Below are 26254 nucleotides of genomic sequence, written 5' to 3' on the forward strand. Positions count from 1 at the left end.
TGAGCTGCACGCCTTCAGTAAAATACTCTTCAGGGCCTCCTTCTAAACAGAAGGGTACCATTTGCTAAACTGTATCTTCCCAGGAAATAAATGTTAGCCCAGTGTCCCAAAACCAGATCCCCTTCTAGCTCTTCACAGAAAATATATCTTACTCATCACTGTCTATAAAATCAGATCATTTAAGATAAAGTACTAATAAAAGTATTAGATGTTTCCATTCATATTATCATAATTGTCAGAAAATGCCCATATTTTTATGTAAAAGTCTTCCAAGTTGGCTCTCTTCTTCCCACTTAGATTGTTCAGTTTGCCTTTAACACTGTAAAAACCTCAGAATAATTCATTGGTAGCATTCTGGTTTTGTTTAATTTGCTAAGAGAGCATAATATCTCTGGAGTGTCAGAGTTTATGAATCTGCACTCATCGATCTTCAGATGTCCCATTTGAAAACCATTTCTCATTTCCTCATATTTCTCCTCAGCTAATAATTCCTTACAAAATGCAATCAACCACTGGCATTATTCATTTATTTCCCCTTAAAATAGTATGAGTTTGCAGACTCTAATGTTGAAAAACAGATTATTTTTTAAAAATGAACTCAAAATGTTCTCTGAGTTGTACTTTGAAATTTATGTGTGACCCCTGCAGGTAAAACAAAGTTAAAACACAATTTCTCCTTCACATATTCAGTTATAAATATATCCATAGTATAGCAGTCTTCCTGCATGCATCATATTGGCATAGGAACTGCCTGCCTAAAGGTAAATATATATCTCTATCTACAGATCTATATCTGCATTTATGTATAAAACATCTAGCTCCCAGAAACATCTGGGCCAAAACTGGAAAAAGTTTGATTTAGCAACTCAGTTTTCCTTCTCTTCTTTTTACCTCAAACAGAATTATTTAACACGACTGTGCAGTTTTCCTCTGATGCTTAGCCATTGAAGAATGGAAGAGAGAACTTAATTTCTTGCAAACAGTAAATTGCTGAAGATGAGTGAATGCTGTTGTAGCCTTCAGTCCTCTCCTCAATTTCTAATCCCTGGATTTTTCAAAGAAAGATAACCTCCTTCCAGCTGCCTTACCCCTCCCAGGGAGCACCCTTCGCAGCTGCCACACACACACACACACACACACACACACTCCCCCAGGGAGCACCCTTCGCAGCTGCCACACACACACACACACACACACACACACACACACACACACACACACACACACACACTCCCCCAGGGAGCACCCTTCGCAGCTGCCATGGCTCCTTATTCTGCCCATCCCCCACCACACACACACAGACACACACACACACACACACACTCCCCCAGGGAGCACCCTTCGCAGCTGCCACACACACACACACACACACACACACACACTCCCCCAGGGAGCACCCTTCGCAGCTGCCATGGCTCCTTATTCTGCCCATCCCCCACCACACACAGACACACACACACACACACACACTCCCCCAGGGAGCACCCTTCGCAGCTGCCATGGCTCCTTATTCTGCCTATCCCCCAACACACACACACACACGCGCGCGCGCGCACACACACTCACCCAGGGAGCACCCTTAGCAGCTGCCATGGCTCCTTATTCTGCCCATCCCCCAACACACACACACACAGACACACACACACACACACACACACAGACACACACACACACACACACACAGACAGACACACACACACACAGACACACACACACACACACACACAGACACACACACACACACACACACACACACACACACACACACACACACACTTCCAATGACATCTGCTCTTACTCGCCTGCTTCCCAAAGATAAGATGTCTCCCAATTCTGTGCTTCGTTGCTCCTCATGTCCGCTCTTTGCGACCCCATGGACTGCAGCCCGCCAGGCTCCTCTGTCCATAGGATTCTCCAGGCAGGAATCCTGGAGTGGGCTGCCATGCGCTCCTCCAGGGGATCTTCCCAGCCTAGCAACTGAACCCAGGTCTCCTGCACTGCAGGCAGATTCTTTACCAGCTGAGCCACCAAGGAAGCCCAGTAGGTTAGTCAGATATTGGCATTGAAGAATCTGTCTCAGAAATTGAGGGATGATACACTTCGCCCACAAGTTAGGTCAAAATACGTATTATGTTTTAATCCTGTGGGATCTCTTCATATTCCATTGATGAGCCTCACTTGGTTGTCCCCAAATTCCAAGTTCTTTTTCTTACAAATACTTGCAAACTTGCATCTATTATACAACTTTTAAACCTCAGCTACGTTACCTGATTACCTGGGAGTGCAGTAGTTTGATTTGTTAGGTAAAAATCAAGGGATTGAACATAACTGAAGGGATTAAATCAGAAGCAGGAATTTGGGACAGCAATAGAGTCAATTCTAATCACATATCATATTTTAATAACAAAATTGTCAGAATATGGAAGTGAATCTTAGCCATTATGCCTTCCCCGCAAAAAGAAAAAAAAGAAAAGAGAAAAAAAACCTACCTTATTAACTCAAATTGTAAAAGTAATGTCAAAATTCTTTTTTGTGATAAGATCTTCTTTCTTATTCAACTTTTTATTTGATAAAAATTCTTACTATGTAACAAATGAAAAAATAACTCCTTTCATTCAGATCACTTTAAGTCTACTCTGTACTTTTATTTTGGCTCATATTAATTTTTTTTCAGTGAGGAGTAGTATGTCAGCTCTTCTGTTTGAGAAGATTGAAAGATTATTTTAAAGATTATTTTTGTGTTACAAAATAATCTGTAAGTGAGCAAGAAAAAGGCACCAACACATTTGAATATAGAGGCTCTGTTACTGGCATCAATTCATTGCTTGATCATTGCAAGGAGTCAATCGTTTACTGTGGCATATAATCTATGACCTTGGGATAGTAACTAGATTTATCATTTAATCATGTATGAGTGATAATAGAGTAAGAATTGTAAAATGACCCAAGCTGGCTCTTGTTGGTCTGTCTCTTTCTTGACCGCAATTTGTTCTTCTTAGGAAGTTATTAATATGGTAGGGGAAAAAGTGCTGAATAGTCATCAGATGAATGTGAAAGTGTGACATTTGGAAACTGGGAAGGTTTGGAAATAGAGTCAATGCAATTAATGCTGGGTTCATATTAGCTCTATTTCATATGAGCCTTTGAAGACATCTAATACAATATCGTTTCACTTGTATTGCAACTTTAAATGTTTGATTTAAAAAGAAATGGAAATCCCAAGCCAAAATACAGTGTTCTTTCCTTTTATTTTTTTTGTCTATATATTTTCCTAGAATATTCATATAGTTCCTGAAAATTCTTGACCTATATTTTGTCTTTCAAATGTGGTGTTTTTACCATAACACTAAATATTTCTAAGGCATCTTTTTACGTTTTTTTAAAGGTTTACTTCAAACTACTGCTGACGAGTTTTGCTTTTACTATGCAAGAAAAGATGGTGGCTTGTGCTTTCCTGATTTTCCAAGAAAACAAATCAGAGGACCTGCCTCTAACTACTTGGACCAGATGGAGGAATATGACAAAGTGGAAGAGATCAGCAGGTTCATAAAGATAAATGTTATTAAATCTTAAAATAAAAACCTGACAAGCCTTGTCATCTGTCTATGAGTCATCTGTCTTTGCTCATATCCAGAAGTTATATCCTCCAGATGTTTGGTTTTTTTTCTTTTTGGTAGTTTGCTTCTCTAAAATCGTATTCACTTAAGTATCTTTAATGCTGAGACTACTAACCTTCTATTATGAGCTTGGCTTCTCTATGATTCATGGGAATTTTATGAGTATAGTTTTAAACTTGATTTGTATGATTGTTGTTGGCTTATGGCACTGTAGAAACATTCACCACAATTATTACTAGCTAAACAGAGTTTTATAAATAGATCTTAGAACTTTCTCTCTGAGCACTTTTCTGTAAGGTTTAATTACTGTGAGTAACGCTGATTTTAATTGGAGTCACTGAAAGATAAGATAGTGAGCTTGTGAAAAATTTAAAATACGTATGTGTTTGGATTCTCTCCTTTGCTTTCTGATAGAAAGCTTTTTGAGGGTTTTTTTTCCCCCATTGAAAAGAATTTAAAAGAATCAGATTGGGACCTTGGGTTAGCAGCCCTTCGTTGATTCCTAGAGGAAATATATTTTGAAAAGGATGCTGCATTCATTTCCTACCTCCTTCATCTCAAGAAAAGCTTACTGGTTTTCTTTAATTTGTTTAGAAAGCACAAACACAACTGCTTCTGCATCCAGGAGGTTGTGAGTGGGCTGCGCCAGCCTGTCAGCGCCCTGCATAGTGGGGATGGCTCCCACCGCCTCTTCATTCTGGAAAAAGAAGGTTATGTGAAGATACTTACCCCCGAAGGAGAAATTCTCAAGGAGCCTTATTTGGACATTCACAAACTTGTTCAGAGTGGAATAAAGGTTGGCTTTTTAAATTTTATTTATCTTTGCTCTGGCTATGTTAATTTTATTTTAGTGTTCTCCTCACTAAAGGTGTATCTTCGCAATAAAGGAAAGAATGTAGGAGAAAATAAGGAGACAATAGAGGGGAGCGATAATTATGGCCACTAAATCAGGACAATGATGTTACATTTTTCATGTTATTTGGTCATGACTAAGCAGTGCAATCAGACTGGTATTTTGACTTGTTTTCCCTATGTAACTGACATACTTAAAATGATTCTTGGTTTTATAAAATATTTGTTTAAATACTGTTTAACAGGCATTAGAATTGTATACCAGCATCTGCCAGCAGAAACAAAGAGGCCTTTGGGTTATTTTGGCAAAATTGCAAGTCATTCTTTCACTACATCTCTGTTTGACTCTGTGTCATAAGATATGCTATTTATACTGTGATTTCCTTGTACAATATTTTTACAGGTAAGTCAAGTATTTTTTCTATAACTAGCCACCTTTATAACATATAAGTGCATCTATTGCCTTCTTTCCCGCTTCTTCAATTTGAATTCTCATGTTCAATAATCTAATAGGTGTGTAAACAAATACTGTCACGTTTTCTTCACAAGAGAGTTCAGTTCAGTTCAGTCGGTCAGTCGTGTCCAACCCTTTGTGACCCCGATGGACTGCAGCACGCCAGGCTTCCCTGTCCATCACCAACTCCCGGAACTTACTCAAACTCATGTCCATTGAGTCGGTGATACCATCCAACCATCTCATCCTCTGTCGTCCCCTTCTCTTCCCATCTTCAATCTTTCCCACCATTAGGGTCTTTTCCAGTGAGTCAGTTTTATGCATCAGGTGGCCAAAGTATTGGAATCTCAGCTTCAGTATCAGTCCTTCCAATGAATATTCAAGACTGATTTCCTTTAGGATGGACTGGTTTAATCTCCTTGCAGTCCAAAGGACTCTCAAGAGTCTTCTCCAACACCACAGTTCAAAAGCTTCAATTCTTAAGCGCTCAGCTTTCTTTATAGTCCAGCTCTCTCATCCATACATGACCACTGGAAAAACCATAGCCTTGACTAGATGGACCTTTGTTGGCAAGACCTTTGTTCACAAGAAAGCAGAATGATACAATATTAGTAGTACTAAGCTATAAGCAAATTGTGGCATTCTAAAATTAAGACATTTAACAGTTCATGAATGTCTTAGAATTAAATAAATTAAGTATGACTTGAGGAGAACTGATTATCTTTTTCATTTTAAACTGGAAAAAAACCGAGGAAGGATATATACTCTTCCACTCATATGATATAAATAAGCTCCTTCTTCTTCTGTTGAGCTCTATTCAAAGGTAAGAACATCAAAACCAGAAGAAATCAATAAGAAAAAAATACGTATATTCCTGATACCTATCTATTCAGTATCTACCATGTGAAATAATTAGGATGACTCAGAGTACAGAGAATGCCTCTTGTTGGGACCACTCAGCCTCAAGGTCACCTTGTGACAGCATCAGTTCAGTTCAGTTGCTCAGTTGTGTCTGACTCTTTGTGACCCCATGGACTGCAGCACACCAGGCCTCCCTGTCCATCACCAACTCCCAGAGTTTACCCAAACTCATGTCCACTGAGTCAGTAATGCCACTGAATCATCTCATCTTCTGTCGTCCCCTTCTCCTCCCACCTTCAATCTTTCCCAGCATCAGGGTCTTTTCAAATGAGTCAGCTCTTCGCATCAGGTGGCCAAAGTATTGGAGTTTCAGCTTCAACATCAGTCCTTCCAATGAACACTCAGAACTGACCAGGATATAACTGTGCAGAAGAAGTACTTATGACTTGTGGTCCTTTAAGGAAAAGAGCTTTGGCACCAAGACACAGATCATTTAGAAAAGTTGTTTAAATCAGTAGTTTCAACTTTCTCCCAATAAAATTTTTCATTATATTTCATAGCACATAATCCAAAGTCTTAAAATGAACCATTACTGTTTTGAACATCAGAGTTCAATAAATACATTCTGAAATGTATTCTGATAATTCACTGCCAATGGTACCTCATGAGAAAGGAATAAAGATACTGCAGCAAATGCATTACTCACTACAAGTGAGTTGTTTTTTTTCCTGACCTTGAAAGTGTTTTTCTGACCTTGAAGAGTTAAACATGCCCTCTATAAAATAAAGCATTGGGGAAAGTGTTCTAAAAATCATCACCTTATAATCCTATCAATTAAAGGATATCACTTAATATTTTATATACTCTTTCATTTTTTGTATTAAATTAATTTTTCCTGATTGCAAAAGTAACATAAGTCTGTTTTAATAACTGGAAACACAGAAGAATATGTTCTCTAATAGTTTTTTCCTAGGAAACTTTAAAATAAAAATAAGCTTTTATAAAATCTTTTTAGCCTTCATTTTTTACCTAATACTATGTCATGAGAATGTTACCAGATTTGGAAACTTTTCTCAAAAGCTTAGTTTTTTTAATGTCTTTTGAGCATTCCATTTCCTTATTAAGAGATATTTAGGATTACCCCAGTATTTTCTTTTTATCATTGTAAATAATGTTTATCATTTCTGTATATATTATTTAACCTAATTATAGATAATTTCTTTAAAATTCACTGATAAAACATTACTGAGTTGAGGGACATACACCATGATACACATTGCCAATTAACTCTAAAATATATCTTCAGCTATTTGAGAGAATAGTTTTCAAATACCATTTTACTTAAAACATTGGTATTAAAAGTTTATGTATGATAAAATGTAGGTGAAAGAAATGGGTTCAGAATACTGGAAAATTCTGTTGCAGGAAGGAAAAAACTGATGTTCTTGTTTCTACTTCAATTTAACTACCCAAAGAATGCCCTTCTTCTGATTAGAGTCACTTAAGACTCGCTCTTTTCATTCACACCCATTCATTGGGATATGAGTGAAAGTTTATCTTCTCTGATATTGAGACATCTCATCATGCAGTAAAATAATATAAGCCAGTTTATGACAGTGCCGTGATTCTGCAGTACATATGTTCTGTAGGCCTCTAGGAGTTCTGCAGAACCCTGTTAGGCATTCTTTCCTAGTAGAGCTGCAGGGTTTCTCAGGCTTAAAATAAACTTTAAAATTCATTCTTCTACCCATTATGTAGAAATATGTATAATACATGTGTAGAGTTACATAAATTGACATATTTCAAAGCGCATATTTTGGATTCTTTTAGTATTTGGCATTAGTGATATCAGTGAGATGGGAACCTATCACATGGAAATTTGAATGTATGCTGCATAGTCAGTATTAAGACCACATCCTTGTCCTCAAGTAGATCCTCAAGTAGATCAGGCAACAACATGCCTTTATCTCAGTCTCCAAGGAACCCCTGTCACAAGTCACAGATTGGAAGTCTTAGAAGTGACTCAGTTCAGTGGCTCAGTTATGTCTGACTCTTTGTGACCCCATGTACCACAGCACGCCAGGCCTCCCTGTCCATCACCAACTCCCGGAGTCCACCCAAACCCATGTCCATTGAGTCAGTGATGCCATCCAACCATCTTATCCTCTGTCATCCCCTTCTCCTCCTGCCCTCAATCTTTCCCAGCATCAGGGTCTTTTCCAATGAGTCAGCTCTTCGCATCAGGTGGCCAAAGTATTGGAGTTTCACCCTCAACATCAGTCCTTCTAATGAACACCCAAGACTGATCTCCCTTAGGATGGACTGGTTGGATCTCCTTGCAGTCCAAGGGACTCTCAAGAGTCTTCTCCAACACCACAGTTCAAAAGCATCAATTCTTCGGCGTTCAGCTTTCTTCATAGTCCAACTCTCACATCCATACATGACCACCGGAAAAACCATAGCCTTGACTAGACAGACCTTTGTTGACAAAATAATGTCTCTGCTTTTTAATATGCTGTCTAGGTGGGTCATAACTTTCCTTCCAAGGAGTAAGCGTCTTTTAATTTCATGGCTGCAATCACCATCTGCAGTGATTTTGGAGCCCCCCAAAATAAAGTCAGCCACTGTTCCCACTGTTTCCCCATCTATTTGCCATGAAGTCATGGGACTGGATGCCATGATCTTAGTTTTCCGAATGTTGAATTTTAAGCCAACTTTTTCACTCTCCTCCTTCACTTTCATTAGGAGGCTCTTTAGTTCTTCACTTTCTGCGCTAAGGGTGGTGTCATCTGCATATCTGTACTACTGTTAGTTTAATGGAACAGATGCAAACACATTTATAAGTTGACTAGACTGCTAGTTTTTGTGGTATGCCCCTCAGAGACTTTTGAAATGAAAACAGTATCACAATCATTTCACAGTAATTTTCAGGCTTCTTGATGTGTGAAAAATTAGTGTGTTTGTGGCAGTCTTGTGAGTTTTTCAATGATTATTTTGTGTTATTAATGCAAATAGGAATTTTCATAAATTATTATGCATATCACTTCCCTATTCTTTCAGTTTTAAACGTCCTAACAGAGGGAATAAAACTGTTTTAACAGACCAAAGTATTGACTGAAATATTCTAATCACAGCATTAATAATAATTCTATATACTAAACCCAATCTTGGTAGGTTTGAAATAAATGCAGGACAAGCCATAGTGGTGATTCCCCCCATGGTATTCATTAATGACCAATATGAGTATATTAAATCAGACATAAAGAGGAATTCTTGATTATAAGAGTTTCTAAAAGCTAGTGCTGGGTATAAGGGAATTTAGAATTCCTTTTCTGCTAATGGTCAATTCAGAATCGACAGGGATTTCTGTTACCTGGTTAGGACTGGCCTTTTTGTGGCAGAGAGCTGGACTTGGTTGATGTCCTTAAATATCTCCCAGCCCTGATTCTTATACCACCAACAAAGAACCAGTCATCTGGGGAACTTAGAGATCAATCCCTAAATTGATCTTGACTAAAGCTAAAAATAAGGCGTCTGGTTTTTACTGGTTTGGCCAAAGCATTCGTATGGATTTTTTGATAAGCCATTGTGGAAAAACACAAATGAACTTCTTGCCAACCCAGTATCTAACACCCAGATTGTGCTGCCTATATTATAGGAGATTTCAATATCCTGAGAGCATAACTAAGTTTCACTGAACAAAAGTTATGGGCAAAACTGCAAAGCACCAACTAAAGCATTGACTTCTTTTTGCTCTAGGAAATTGTGGAGTTGGATTAATAGAGTAAATTCTATACCATATGAATTTAAACTGCTATTTCATTTAGGAAGAGGTGATTCCATTCACAACAGCTCAACTCCTAGAAGACTGAGCTTTGTAAAACTACCAAGAAGAGGTAAAAAATAGTTTTAAAACTAGATAGCAGTTTGCTAGATTTTTAGCATTGTTTCATTGTAGAAGCTGACCATTCATGTGGATGCCATGAAAAATGGCTCAAATGGCCAACTGATGAGCAGACTTTAAAATCTTCATTTTGTGTGTTGAGTGTGGGAGTGGGAAGGAACATATACCTTGTTGTTGATGTTGTTCTATCCCAAAGAGGGAAATGCCAAGATCACCATGATTTGAAATTTTTAAATTAATCTTATGTCTGAATCCATAGTCAGAACTTCTGGATGTACTAGACCCAGCCTCATCTATTTGAAGTTCTTGGGGATGATAGACCGCTGGTTCTTAAGAATGTCTGCACAGTAGAGATGACTGGGAACGTTAGAACAGTCTACTGCCCAAATTAAATCAGAATATCTGGAGTTGGGACTCAGTTGGTACCCTTGTAAAGATTTTCCAGGTGATTTCAACATGGGGCCAATTTGAAAAGCACTGGTCTAGACTGAGCCATACCCCTGGATCAGTTGAGTAAGGAATGAGACACGTTTTCTCTGCCCACCTATGGCCAAGTCATATTTCTGAAGCAATATGGTTGCAAATGGGTGGGACACTAGTTGGCATTGTTGTATGCATGCATGTGCGTGCGATGCTCAGTCACTTCAATCATGTCCAGCTCTTTGTGCCCCTATGGACTGTAGCCTGCCAGGCTGCTCTGTCCATGGGATTCTTCATGCAAGAATACCAGAGTGGGTTGCCAGGCCCTCCTCCAGGGTATCTTCCCTAACTAGGGATCGAATCCGTGTCTCCTGCTTCTCAGGCGATTCTTTACTGCTGAATCCCTAGGGAAGCCCCCATTGTCCTGTACTTTCTGTCACTTATTTGACCTTCACATATTATTTGTCCACTTTGAGTGAGAAGATTAGTTAACTCTGGCAGCATATGAGACTCTTGATAGAAAGTCTTGGGAAATGACATTAATTTTTTTCAACAATTCCTTTGAGTTGGACAGTTGCTTCACCTATTACATTTTCCTGTTTTTGTTCCACTGGGAATTTGATATTCAGCTAGTTGGCAAAAAATGTTCTCATTCCTTTTCATAAAATGTAATTTGCTATTTATGTCTGAAAACCCTTGTTAAAATAATGACAGGGACACCAGAAGTTACTCTAGTCTTATCTAATCAAACTTGCCCTGACCACCAAGGATCAGCCTTAGCCTTGTGTGCGTGCAGTTGTTAAGACAAGCCTGCACCTGTTACCCCCCCAACCCAGGTGGACTAACACACACCGTTCTCTGCACCGCCCCCCCGACCCCGGTTCTCAGCGGTGGTCAGAGGACCAAGAGGCTCACCCAAACATCATGCAGTAGACAGAGCTAAAGACTTGTCCATCACTGGAAGAAGAATGCCTGGGCTCCTGTCCTTCCCTATCTACTCGGATCCTCATTTCAAAAGAGCTTTCCAAAGCAGTCCTTTTCCCAAGAGAGGAGAGGACATGTGGTTGAAAGCTGCTGATTGTCTGGGTGACTGAACCCATTGACAGTGGGTCTCTTGAGAGACAGTGGCCCAGGTGCCTGGGAGCCACAGGAGCATTGTGGAGCAAGAGGTAGGGTGCGCTGGGCAAGGCCCGGCCAGGCAGCCTCTGATCTCACATGCTTGTAAGTCACACGCATAATCATGAGCCGTGAGGGTTTAGTGAAATCCCTCGCGCATCAGCTCATTGGGATGGATTTCCTACTTCTCCGAAGTTGCTCAGAGACCCTTCCTTTCACCTTTTCCTCTGTCCTTATCTTATGGGAGCACATGCAATGCTAGGGCTTTTTTTCTGAGTGAAATGAGTCAGAGCTTCAATGAGAAGCAGTTTACTGCTCAAAACTGGTTTCAGAAACATAGGGTGAATACACATGCACACTCATGCACATGCACACATATATGGCGCTGGCTGGGTCGCCTGTCGAATGCTTCCTCAGTAAAATTAGAGCTCTGCTTTTAAGCATGTTTTAGGTTGAAAGAAAGTGTCTGTTTAATTGAAAGAAAGCAGCAAAATATAGTTAATATATTTGATAAATATTGCAAATAGAAGAGTTGCCATTCTGGAATTTTTTGTATAAGTGATATTTTTAAAGTTTTTTACTATCAAACTACTGGATTAGAAATTACTGAATTCCATCTAAAAGAGAATTGAGATTGTGGTAGAAATAAATTCATTCTAAAAGTGGTAAAAAGTTCATTGAAGAGTCTTCCCTCAGATATAAATTTATAAATACCTTCTTTTGGGGATAATTTAAAATTCTGGTTCCAAACCATTAAAATGTAGATCTTCAAGTAAAAATTTTTACTACCATAATTTTTTATATCATGATAGTAATGATATGGTATTAAACCCAACTATCTTTATTTTACTGAGTGTTACTAATCCTGCATCAAAATGCCCTGCACTCTGTGATAAATGTTTTCAATTTTTAAATGTCTAATCTCATTTTAAGTCTATCATGAATGTCCAATAGAGAAATCTTTTTTTTTTAATTCCCTGGTCATGTGAAATAATCTCAATGTAATTTCCTGTTTGGTTAAGTTAATTTCATTTCTGGTGTTCTTTTTTATCTTGGCATTCGCAATTCTATTTAAAACATTTGAATAAATATAAATGGACATAGACATGGTGTGTGCCAGTGTTAACTGGTTTAATCTATAAAGTTCTCTCCAGCATGCATCATTTTTTTACTGAAGTCGAAACTTAAGGGTGCAGGGTACCTCCAGCTAAGCAGAGAAAGAGGTGCCTTCTCCTACATTTTAGGTCCCATAATTCAGAGCTGAGGTGAGGAAAGCTTTTACATGAATGTCTTTATATTTATCTAAGACTTGAAGGGCAAAGGAAACAGAGCCCATCAATCTCAAAGGTCCGGTGGTAATCATTTAAAACAAGTGAGAAGCCAAGAAATCTGAACCCTCGATAAGGTCACTGCTATCTTTCAAAAGCATCTATCCGTATGTGGCAGCCACCAGCTCTCTGTATCTGACTGGAAGAAAAAAGAGGACTGTTGGTAGTATCAGCTGGCATGACTTTCCAGTGGCTCTGTCGTCTAATGAAAACGAAATCACAAGCATCCCAAAACTTTCCCAGTATTATAGTCTTCAAGCTGGCCATGTTTTTAGCAAGGATGTGTGTGCGTGTGCTAAGTCGCTTCAGTCGTGTCTGACTTTTTGCAACCCTATGAACTGTAGTCTGGCAGGCTCCTTTGTCCATGGGATTCTCCAGGCAAGGATACTAGCGTGGGTTGCCACGCACTCCTCCAGGGGATATTCCTGACCCAGGGATCTAACCCACATCTCTTACATCTCCTGCGTTGGCAAGCGGGTTCTTTACCACTAACGCCACCTGGGAAGCCCACGCTAGTCTTATGTTTTACTAATCGTAACCGCTATTCTTTTAAGCTCTTACTCTGCTAAGCCATTACATAGAGTACCTCTGTAATCCTGGTAACCCCTTGAGGCAGGGATGATTATCCCATTTCAGAGAGGAGGATATTGAGGCCCAGAAGTTAAACAGACTGCCCGTGAGAACACTGCTAGCCAGTAGCAGAACCGGATTTTCCAGGCAGTTGTTGGCCGCCACGCTCTCAACCATGGTGCTCTGCTCCTCTGTGCTTTTGATCAGCAGCCACTGCATAGAGGGAAGGGCTGGGGAGCACATTTAAGAAGCAGAGATGGGTGACAGTTGGTGTAGACGTGCGCGGCGCTGTCTGTCCTGGCTGCATAACAGCAGGGAGGCTGAGGACCTGGGTCTGATGGCAGGCATGCAGACTTGGGTGCCAGTCACTGCATTCATACCACGTGCTGGCGGTTTGACTCTGGGCAGGTTGTTTAACCTCTAGGCTTGGTTTCTTTAGCTGTAGAGTGGGATGCTAAAAGGTTGCACCTACCTCTTTACGAGCTCAATCTCACATGACTCTGAAGTATCAATACTTTGTAAGCATTCACTGTTACCGGCATCTACTAATAGGAAACCATTATACTTTTATATTAACTATTATACTCACATGAAAAGAAGAGTAAGGAAAAGGTGCCTGGCCCTCAGAATGACTCAGAAGCTCCAGTGGCCACAATTAACTATATTCTGTGGTGTCTTACAGTCCCCCTTAGTGTGGGATTGGATGGCACTTGATGGAAATTCTATGACAGTGTTTGCAGCAAAATTACAGAGCACTCCTATGGAAAGAGTTATATTGTGTGTTTTCTTCCATTCAAAAAGATAAACCCAGAATGTTATTGAAATGTATAACTAGAGGAAAAAAAAGTCTTCATTTTTACATCATCACTTTCTGGCATTAGGTATGAGGCTTTGCTACCTACCTCATTATGCAAAAACTCCCAGGTCTGGGGTTCTTCAGAGCACGTGCCTAATGATGATTAAGCACAAAGCAGCTGAGCCCTGAGTATGGCAGCAAGCTTTCATCAGCATTTCCCTGCTTTCTGAGGAGGTTTTCTCAACCTGGATATTACAGTAATGTAAGTCTTTTTGTGTGTTTACTTTGGAACGTGGTTTGTGTCACTCTGCCATAGAGTTAATAAATTGCAGGATTTGCAAAGGAAATATACTGAGACTGAAAACTAAGAAGGCACATATTTTTGCCCACCAGATTTAGAATCTCAGGATTTGGTAGGGGAGTAGTTGGGCAGAGTTGCCCTGAAATTAACATGTAATGTCATGATACAAAGACTGTATTACTCAACAAAATATTTTTCTAAGAGAGACAGATGGGTAAAATATGAGGTCAGTGAAGAGGAAGTTTTCATAATTGAACAATGCAACATTTGTTAATTTATCACAAAATGTGCTGAAGGTCAGGTGCAAGAATATATAAATGGAATAACCACAGCTACCTCCTTGTCACATCCCAGGCCCATCTCAGGTCATATCTGAGGGAGGCCCTTGTCCTATCTCATCAACTCAGTATTTTATAGAAAGCTTCCTAAATCTGTAAGCATGTTTGCTCTTTGATTTGTGTCTTCCTACCTAAGAGGGAGTTTGTTTATGTAGCACTTGGCTTTTAACAGACTTCCTTCATCTTTACATTTATATACTAAATATATAGAGAGATCTATTTATATAATATGTAATATTTATGTACAGTAAATATTTTAATCAATAACTATAATTCATTTTAATGTATTTGTTTATATTAATCACCAATTAAGATTTAGTTTAATGGTTTTTTTTAAAAAATCTGAAAATCTGCAATTATGTTGAATTATCATATTATCAAAGTGGCCAAAACTAAGGACATTTTGAAAACTGGGTCACTGCCTAGAAATTAAAATCATCTTTGGAGATGCTATTTATTGAGCCCATTGTGTAATGTGTTACAATGAGAAAAACTTTTTCTAAATCATGTCATTTTCTGCGCCAGCTTGACTTTGTGATACTAGATGACAATACATATGGTCACAGTGACTTGTGAGAATTATCATCCAAAAGGAGGTAAAATTTGACTCCTTTTTCTTGTGAATTTTCATTTTACTCTTTCTAGGCATGCTGTATACAACTAATTTTAAATTCTTCCATTCACTCATTTAAAAATGTTGTGCAATTCCACAGGCCTAAACTGCACATCACAGAAAATCTGTAAAAGGTTATTATTTGTTTAAGACAAAAAAAAAATGTGCTAGCTACCCTATCATACATATATGTGGTAGCACAAGAAGAGAAAAGAACATCAATGAATTTGATCTAATTCCATGATTGCTTGTAGTTGAAATTATATTTAGCCTGCTTATAAAAGAACCCAATAAATTGAGGCTAATATAAAAATAAAACATGATGACAAAGGATCTCGAAGGTTTACATATGGCCACAGAATTCGTGAGGAAAAATGTTCCTTACAAATAATTCAAATATTGAATATTCTGTCTTTCTCTTTAAGAGTAACTAAATTTTCTTTTTTTAAGAAAATTCTAATAAGCTGTTCCTAAACCAGTCTCTTATCCTAAAGTACCTTTGATCCAAATGGATCTCGCACTTGAATAAAATGACATCTGTCCTCAGGCTATTTCCCTTAGCCAACCCTTTGAAACTGTTCCGAAGAATTCCTTAAGATAAGACTGTGTACGTGGAGTGAAGGGAAGTTGCTTAAGGTTTTAAAAAATGAGAAAAGTGCTAACCCTTAAGAGGATAAAAAGATAGCTGGATTTAATTCCCATTAAATTCTTAGCCTTTCTGTGAAAGAGTTGGGAATGAGATTTTCACAGTGCAAACATCTTTGTGGGTAGATGTGAACACACCTGCTCAGGAAAAGGGAAACAAAACTTGAACCGACTCCTTCCACACACAGGTCACCAAACATCTGTCATAAGTTATCAATTACTAGCCAAGACGGGGCTCAAGCCTGTGACCTGAGGTTGCAAAAGCTCATTCTGTCTCTTACCCAGTCTGTGGTTTTACCCTGTACCACTCTTAAAGCTTCTGTTTAAATCTCCAGGGGTTTGGACGATCAGGTTGACCCCATGACATTAATAATGTATTTACGCCCAGGGTTTCCACACACACCACCCTGGGGCTGATCTTCGTTAGGATTTTGTGACTTGCAGCAATGTATTAATAGCTAGCTCCAGAAAAGATTTACCTAATAGTTGGCATAGTTCCTTAATTGCTTAAGTTCCTTAATTGCAACCTAAAGACAATGTCTCCTTGTCCAAGGAAGTTTGTGTGTGTGTGTGTGTGTGTGTGTGTGTGTATTTTACGATTTTACTTTGATTAAATGTCAGTACATATAAAACTTCTGCATAAAAGGAAAGAAACAGAACAAAGAAAGAAAAACAACCAAAAAAAAAAGTCTTATGGGCATGACTAAGTAGGCACACTTTTTCCTTTATAAGTAATTATTAAAACTTTGGGTGACAGCGTCACTGGGGATTCTCCAGGCAAGAATACTGGAGTGGGTTGCCCTTTCCTTCTCCACGGGATCTTCCCAACCCAGGGATCGAACCTGCATCTCTTCCATCTTCTTCATTGGCAGGCAGATTCTTTACCACTGAGTCACCTACGGAGCCCCAGTGGGTGTATGACTGGGAGCAATCTGCTTAACCTTCTGGCATCTCTCCATTCTCATCTTTGAAATCAGAGGACCAGGCTAAATAATATCATAGATCTTTCTAGCTCTAAAAGTCTGAAATGGAAAGCAGTGCAAGTCTCCAACACTTTCCAAGAAAATGACGGTAAAGAAAAGTGGTCAGCATGACTCGGGCATTGGGAAGTCCATCCTTGCCCAGGCTCAGAGAGCATGGGGTTTACTCTTTATTCTGATTTTTTCCTTTGTACTGATACAGAAACACACGTAGTGTCTCCCAAATTGCAGAGCCCGTTGGACACACTACCATGCTGACGAATAGTTGCACTCTCCTTCATAAGGTCACCATCATTCCAGTTACATTTTTAAAAGCTGCATAACTCAACATGAAGTGAGACTTGGGTTTCAGTTAACGAAAGTATAATGTCTTTAATGTGTAGGGATGAGAGGGGCTAAGTTTGCAAACCTGGGTTCCATGGTAAAGATAAACCATGACCTTGAAGCAGGCAGTTGGTGTGCTGCGGAGGACAGAGTGGAACTGAGTGATGGAAGAGGAGAGTAATCAGATAAGATCGCAGAGCATCCGTGTGGTGTTGGGGGGGTGGAAGGTGTGCCTCGGATAATCGAGTGTCTTACATGTTCTAAGGTCTTTGACTTTTACTGTGAATGAAAGGCGGGATCACTGGAGGATTCTGGACAGGAGAGTGACAGAGTCTGACCCAAGCTGTGATAGCAGCCATGTAGAGATGGCCGGCGAGGTGGGGCAGGAGTCGAAGGAGGCCACAGGGAAGACTGACTCCTGGTACCAGCGCTGCTCAGAGCGCTTGGTGCCAGCGAGGTCATTGACCACCTGAGCCCCAAATTTTCCTCTGTAATATGAGAGGATCAGTAATCACTGAGGTTCCTTTCATTTCCAACGTTCAGTGCATCAACACTGGGAAGAATATTTAGAAATTTACCCAATTAAATGTAAGTATTTTTACACATGGTGTTTACTGAATGTATACATTCTTTCTCACAGTTTTAAAGCATGGATTTTAAAAAACTCAGTACAGTAACAACATGGGACATTTAATTGGTTCCAGTGAAAAGTTGCAAATTACAGGAAACTATCAATTGTGGCAATATGAAGAAGAGGGCTCATTCTGTATCAGTCGTAAATGATAATTCACAAAAATGGTAACCACAGCTTAGAGACTGTTTGTGTATTCACACACGTGTTCCTCCTTGGGAAAGATGCATATTTAAATAGGGGAAGGGAGTCAGGTGATTATTTTTTAAAAGGATAATTATAATTGGATTGTAGAATGTAACAGGCCAAATCGAGGTATTTTTAAGTCAGAAAGTGAAAGTTGCTCAGTCGTGTCCAGCCCTTTGAGACTGCATGGACTATACAATCCTTGGAATTCTCTAGGCCAGAATATTGGAGTGGGTAGCATTTCCCTTCTCCAGGGGATCTTCCCAACCAAGGCATCAAACCCAGGTCTCCCACATTGCAGGCAGATTCTTTACCAGCTGAACCACAAGGGAAGCCCAAGAATACTGGAGTGGTTAGCCGATCCCTTCTCCAGCAGATCTTCCCAAACCAGGGATCAAACCTGCATTGCAGGTGGATTCTTTACCAACTGAGCTATCAGGGAAACCCATTCTTAAGTCAGAGAAGATTAAAATAATGATGGAATACAAAACTATGGCCTTCTAATAGGGAGTATATGCCAGTGTTGTATGAAATTTCTAACTATTCAAATTGTAAAATAATGACCTAAAGCATAAAATAAATAAATGATTACCTTACTTCTAAATTATCTGTAATTCACTCTCCAAAGTAGAATATTCACAGATATCTTCAGTGAGTTTCTTCTTTCTTTTTACCAGTGGAACCTCATTTAACTAATCAGTCTTTGTTGCTGTAAATTAAGCTGGCGGAAAAAAAAAAAAAAAAGAAAAAACTGTCTCTTTTTCTTTCTGCATGTAAATCTACAAAAGTGAATTTGACAGTGCTTAGACGGCTTTCCCTGGTGGCTCAGAGTCTAAAGAATCTGCCTGCAAGGCAGGAAACCTGAGTTTGATCCGTGGGGTGGGAAGATCCCCTTGAGAAGGGAATGGCTACCCATTCCAGTATTCTTGCCTGGAGAATCCTATGGTCTGAGGAACCTGGCAGGCTACAGTCCATGGGGTCACACAGAGTCTGAGCAACTAGCACTTACTTACTTCCTTAGAGTAGATTAGATGTGAAAAATTGAAAAGGAGAAGAGAGTAGGCTTGATCATTTTGCTTGCACATGTCAGGATTCAGTGCTCTGTGTTTCCTTGAGAGAAATCCCACTGCGCCAATTAACCTAACATATTCCAAAACAATTCTCTGTTTGGAAAGAATAATTTTCATTGTGGGTGTTCCTTGAAATTGTATGCCTCATCCCCTGTTATTACTGAGATGTGTGCTGGGCGATTCAAAGTACCAGCTTCATTTCCACGCACTGTATAGATTAGAACTGTATCCCACACACAGAGTCAGATAATCTGTTTTAATTTTGTGCAAGGCACACATATTTTACCCTTTCGTAATTTTTTTTTAATGTGGAAAGCCTTCTCTACCTAATATTAAACCAAATATCTCATGTCAAAATTATCAAAAGCACTCAAAGCAGGAGATTTGTTTTAATCAGGAAATAATTCTTTCTTGCAAAAAATTTGAAATAAGTCAACTTTCCTGGCTTGGTTTCCACAGCATCTTCATTTTTCTTTGAAACGATGTGAATTCATTTTTCCTCCAGTGTGAGACAAAACTGGACTAGAGGACGTTGAAAAAGAATTAACTGACCTGCTAAATGCATTCTCCATTTTATTAGGCTGTGTTGTCTATTTGGATTTCTGGAGTATTTGTTTTAAACCTCGTAAATCAATTAACCATATTCATTCTAAGATTTAATTTGGTGAATAGAATATATGTGCTTTTCATCAGGGCACACATCTTTTTTGAGTCTGAAACCACCACACACAAAGGATTTAATTCTGACAGACATTTGTTCTCAGCATAAATACTTTAGGGCCAATAGTTGTCCCCACTTAATCATGCTTCTTAAAAGTGAATTCCAGAAGACTCGAGGCCCCAAATGACCCCTGGTAAGGTGAGTTGTCAGTAAATTACTTTTATGATGTGCCCTAGGGAAGCAAGTCTGCTAGGAACTTGGTAGGGAGCTGGCCCCCTCTTGCCTGTAGGGGGATGACCTTTAACTTTATCTAACCTTTGCATTTCTAATTCTGAATTTCTGGGAGGCATTTAGTCACGTTGTTGAGTATCTTAGTAAAAGAGAGACCTCTCCTGTGCCCATAAGATAGTGTTAACCACACATTTGTTGCTTAACTCCCCAATGAAGCATGCCAGTAAGCTTTTTTATGTCTGTTAATTTACTTTTAAATACCAAACATTTAATGAGTTGAGATATATATGAGTTCAAAATGGATTCATAGTTAAATTATGACTGTCCTGGGTGACACTGGGGGAACACTGTAGAAAAGTTCATCCCTATGATTTTGCTAATTTGAATATATTATGGCACTTGAAAATTTATACGAGCCATTAAAGATGAATGAACATATTGCATCAGAATACATTTTTCTCACAAAATATTTAGTTATTGAAAACAAGTCTTGTCAGTTTCTGTGTTGTCTCCATTATGAGAGCTTTTATTGAGCTTTGAGGGGATAATTACATCAAAAATTATTGAATGTAGGAATTTAGACTCAGTTTTGGATAATATATATATAACTCCTTATTTGGCTTTTTTAAACTGAAAATGCTGGAAAGTAATGCTCTTTTATAGGACATAAAATATAAAGTGATCATTAATTTCTTGTTAATGATCAGGGCATAAGTTAGGTTGACCCAGATGTCTAGGTTTTAGTTCTGTGAATGTCTAATTTTTCTTTTCCCATTAGTTTTAGATGACATTGAAGGGACCAGTATTTTTAACTCTTTCCTGAAGAAAAGTAATTTTACTGCTCAATTTTATTGTTTATAAGTGTATTATATATACATATAAGTATATATGTCTATGTTAATATATACACCCATATATAATAGAATCCTGTGTGGCTGAATGAAATATTGCTAAAGATAAGCTTTCCCTCCAAAATTACACACCTAATTTTTAATCAGACAATGTTTAGGTATGTAAATTCATAGACTAAATGTAGAATATTTCTATAATCTCTCTGATTTATATGTCAGATTGTAACATAAGCAAAGCCAAGTGGTCTAAGCTTTGCCTGTGGTATCAGCCCTTTGAGGAGTCCAGCAGTATGCAGTTGTAGAAGCAATTAGTGTAACTTCAGTAGTTTTTTAGTGGGGAAGGAAAGAGATCAGCAAATTCTTTCCTGTAAACCAAAGGTTCTGGCTCAAGAGCATATATAAACAAGATGTAAGTTTTAAATATAGTTTAATGCCACCCAGGAGAAAAACTCAGTGGTAAAGAAGTTGTCAACAGACAGAGAGCAATCTTTAAATGCTGAAGAAAATATTAAATTGCTGACAATACGTTAGAAACACGGAGGCAATAGCTTCCAAAAACTTCAGCAGCGAAAGTCTTCTTCCTCCCACCCCACCCCTGCGGTTTCTCTTTATATGTGGGAGGCGTAGCAACAGCAGAGTAACAATCAAGCAGGATGTGGACTTAACTTGTTGATAACCCTAAGAGGAGTTTATCAGAGAAAATGGCCATCAAACTTACAAATTGGAAACGAATTTGGAAGCAGTAGTTAGAATACAGTAAACGACACGACACTGACTCGCATGATCTTAGACGGTTTGTTTTAATCCTACCAAAGCATTTGTTTGTCATCCTGTATGCTCCTACTGAGCTATGTCTAAGTGGTTTTTTCTTTGTGTGTGTGTGTGTTCATTTTTTCCTTCTGTCAAAAATTCTGCATGCAAGTATCTGGATGGTTTCAACCATAACAGCCTGCTCTGCTTTCTTATTGCTATTCAATTACCATTGAACATAGACCAGGAGACACACTCACATGTGTTAGGTACTGAGCAGAGATGCCCATCTTGGGAGTCATTTCTGGACCCCAACCCAAAACACGGGACCGAGAGTGTGGCAGATAGTTGCCCAAAGGCAAATCAGAGTGCTCTGACCAAACCATCAGAGTGTTCTGGTGGTGGGCAGGAAAAGCAACAGAGATCTGAGAAACTCAGATGCTACATGCTACAACCCGAAGTAGGAAATGACCACCCACTCCAGTATTCTTGCCTGAAAAATTCCATGGACTGAGGAGGCATGCACGTGTATAACCAAAGTCTGGGCCAAGTCTGGGAGATCCCAGGGGAAGGAACAGGGAACTCCATCCCTCTGAGGACTCTGGCGCCTCACATGCGGAATGACTCTTAGAGGGAATGGGAAGGAAAGAGGGATGCGCCTTTCATACAGGAAACATCATGAGAGGATTGCGATGGGGCTGGACATGTAAACTGAGGCCATAGACAATCCCCGGACACAGTTAGGGATTCTGAGTTTCTTCCTAGAGTAGACAGCAAGACAGTTCCAGCCACTCCCCGGTGATATAGCAGGCTCCCGTGTGACCAGCTGCCTTCCTGCTGCTGTGGCTGCCATATTTCCCCTTGTAGGGCATCTCGGAGCTTCTCCTTTTCTAGGGGGCAAGGCAGCTTAAGATCTGAATCTAGGAAGAGTTGAAAAATGAATCCAGAGGGAGAAAGAAGACCCTAGGGGAAACAAACTCAGTTCAAAGGGGCTTCATCAAATGGGCTTAATCAAAGCATAGCCATACCCTGACCCCTCACCTCACCCCATCCACCCCTGGCTTTACTTTTCTCCACGCTAGCTTCATTCTTCGCCAGGTTTCTGCAGCAGTTCCAGGCTCCCATCCTACTAGCTTAGCAAATCCAGGGGAACAAGAGCTGCTTGCCCATAAGAGTTCCAACAGAAGTGCCCTAAATGATGTTCCTGTCTCAGGCCCCCCATCCACCCGGGGCCAGTCACGTGCTACCATGATTGGCCTGCCTTGGGTCGAGTCCCCTCCCCTGGACCAGGGGCAGAGATCAACAGAGGCTAGAGCACTACCCTCTAAGCGTGGGAGAGGTGATACTCCAAAGGGAAACCAGAGCGTTGTTAGCAGGGGAGGCAGGACTGGATTCTGGGCAGCCGAAACAACAGATGTACACTTCTCTTTGGACGAAGAAGGCTACTCTGAATCAGAGAGTCCAGGCTCTGAATATTCAATCCTGACTGCCTTCCTTCCCATGCTTCAGATTACCGGGTTTTCCTCTGGGTCATGTGGCAGGGACATTCAAAGGTTATAAAGCAGCCCAACTAGAGATTTCCATGGGTACAATATGCCTAATTGGGCGGTATTTTCTTATTGTTCACATAGTTCTAATTTCTTACTTAGGCTTATGTTTATTTTTAAGACATGGAAATCAAGATACCTTGATTTGATGCTTGATATACCAATAAATGATGCATCAGGAAGCATTACTAAATCACTAGAAACAATGGGGTCAAAAAGACTGACTTAATAGCTTAAATTGCAGATAATGTCCTGTCTCCAAAACAAGGTAGCTGAGGCCCGGTAAGAAATAATCTACACAAGCCACAGTCCTGTCCTTATTTTGAAAGGCTTTCAAGAAATTTCTATTTCAGTCTCATCTGTTAATCATATTTATTAGTGAGTCACTATAGAGTTTGCCTCCAAGAATTCTAGGAGTGTGTAGAGAACTGCCTTCAAAATGCTTGAATACTGAATATGAATATGAAACATTAGATGATAACATTTTGTATTTTTGCAGTGTGTTATTTTGGAATATTTTTGCACCACATTTTTCTTTCTTTCTAATGATGTTGAGCTCATTTTGTGCAACTGAATTAATTTTGGTAAACAAGGATGACATGTTTTAATTTCTCTTTTTAACCATGATGATATGACTAATGTGCTGTAGACTACTTAATGAGTAGTACTGTCATTTTTTCATACTTTTTTGAATGTTCTCATGACTCTGTTAGTATGCCTTTGCTAGGTATTTAATAAGCATATTAAAATCTGTTCTTGTTTACTCACTTAAATGAAAACAAGAGAAAGTTTGAAAAGCACAAATTCTGACTACCTAAGAATGTGTGTACTTTTATCTCTAACATTAGGAAAACCTTTAGTTATTTGTGTTTTTATTGAAAGCCTTTATCACATTTACACATGTTCTTCAAATTAATGCAAACTGCATGCAATAAGCATTCAAAAATTAAAAGTTCATTTCTTTTTAATGAAAAAACTCCAGTTCATGTCACGTACCTGAGTTTTAAATAGGAATAGTACAATATTACATAAGTAAATGACAGACTTTCTTTTTCATTCTCTCTGTCTAAATACATGCCTGTGTGCTCACTATCTCTCACTAAAATAGTTAACTTGTTTTCCTTGGTGTCTATTATACCGTTGCCTCTAGTATCCATTTTTTCCAAAAGCAGTGTTTCACTTGCTCATGGAGAAAGTTACAGTGACTCAACTCTGCTTTATTTCATCACACTGACCCCTTGTTAGGTTTTTTGTTCTGCCACTGGATAATGTCAAATGATGAGAAGGTGTTTTTCTTTGAAACTGACTTTTCATCCATGGAAGCTTCAAGTAGGATCCAGCTAGAGGACTCTTAACCAAAGATGATAATAAAGCTACTTACTGTTTGATCCAGAAGGTGACCAGGTTGTGGAATTCCTCTAACCAGCTCAGAGGAATAATCTGTTTTCCGAAGTTCTCTGTGTAGGGACTTCTTGAATGTCTTCCCTGTGTTTTATCGATCTGCAAAAATAACATGTCTCTGCTCCACACAGGGGAGATGGCTGTCTGTCTGCCATCCACCCATTCATTGATCGACTCATTCATCGAGCTAATGTGTATTAGTTTCTATTTGAGCTAGAGGACCTGGGGAAAGTTCAGAAGTTGTGTCTCTGTATGTTGATAGAATACAGTGAATTGATTGTAAACATGCAGATAGAGATTTATAATGTTAGAAGAAAGAGTAAATGACGGCCTTTGGATTTGCATTCCAGGATGACTTTGAAGCAGGTTCAAATATCTCCCCACTTAACTTGTTCACTTATTTCATATGAGAATGTCTCACTATTCCAATATTGACCTAAAAAATACTAAAATGCATAAAATTTTTATCTGTAACCAGAAATGAGGACTTCTTATTAATTGAATATTTTATTGACGTATAGTTAATTTACAGTGTTATGTTAGTTTCTTAACTGAATATTTTGATTAATGATTTAAAAAATATATGTTGAAAATTACCATGTTCAAAGAATATACATAAGTGTAGCACGACAAACATGTAAATAATGCCAAGCACCATTTATTTTTCGATGCAAAATATGAAATATTGTAGATTTCAGGTCATCATTAGAAATATATCAGGCTTATCATCCCTCATCAACCTCTACATGAAACCCTTGAAACTAGATAAGTCTCACAATTCAGAAATTTCCAGATTTATACTAAGTCAGTATTAGTCACATATTACATTTTATCTAACATCCCTGGTGGGATCTGAGATAGCACCGGTAAAAAATACTTTAATGTATATGCAGAAAAAATCTGAATGTTCAAATGAGTGGAATAAAGAGAGAGTATAAACTTCTTCCCAACAGTTCAGATCTAGTTTTTCTGGCAAATGAATTTTACACTAAGCTTATAAAAAAGCTTTTGCTTATCAAAGCATTTTGGATTTCAGAATTGTCTAGGAGAGGAGAAATCCTGGACCCCTTAGATCACACCACTGTGCTTAGCATCTCGTTTGTCTGGTAGTGAGTTTGACAGAGCTGGGAAAGCAAAAATAAGCAGAAATGTCTTCTAAGTTTCCAAAAAAATAGCTGTTACTGAGTGCCATGCGCTGCAGACATAAAACCGTAAAACTTCGCCGTCGAAGGAAGCTTTGGATGCGTTCAGTCCAGCTCCTCCATTCCACGGTTGAGGAACCAAGAGACTGGAGAAATGAAATCATTGCTTTGGGGTTGGTTAGCCTCATGGAGCTACACTGGCACTGAATTATACATAAAGTTAATTTTCATTCGATAACAGAGCTGATGTTTTGCTGTTAGTTCCCCGAACGTTCACGTTTCTGAGTGACAGTGAACAGTGGATTAGAAATACAAGAGGGCGCACAGGGCACCCTAAAGGCTGATTTACCAAGAAGGAAATTGAGAGCAGGGCAGGAGAGCAGGACATTTGCAGGACAGAAAAGACTCTTGTTGCTGTTTAGCTGCTAAGTCACGTCCGGCTATTGCGACCCCATGGACCAGCCCACTAGGCTTCTCTGTCCTTGGGATTTTCCAGGCAAGAATGCTGGAGTGCGTGGCTGTTTCCTTCCCCAGAAATGACTTCATACACTCCCTGAAGGCTGGACTTCTTGTCAGGGTGACAATACCTGTATCTTATTCAGGTGTTCTGTTAGCAGAAACACAAGTGTTTCTCTGTGAACACAAAGTGAAGTTCTACGTGGCAC

The 26254-nt window shown here is 39.1% G+C and overlaps 1 protein-coding gene across 1 annotated transcript in view; it reads left to right on the top strand.

Moving 5' to 3' along the window:
- Positions 1-26254, top strand: part of HHIP (hedgehog interacting protein) — a 109183-nt gene that overhangs the window by 10623 nt on the left and 72306 nt on the right. Inside the window, exons 3-4 of the mRNA XM_065904730.1 lie at positions 3386-3542; positions 4212-4413. Coding sequence (XP_065760802.1) covers positions 3386-3542; positions 4212-4413 — 359 coding nt within the window. The remainder of the gene's footprint in view (positions 1-3385; positions 3543-4211; positions 4414-26254) is intronic.

This window comes from Muntiacus reevesi, chromosome 13, assembly GCF_963930625.1.
Source record: "Muntiacus reevesi chromosome 13, mMunRee1.1, whole genome shotgun sequence".
NCBI lineage: Eukaryota > Metazoa > Chordata > Mammalia > Artiodactyla > Cervidae > Muntiacus > Muntiacus reevesi.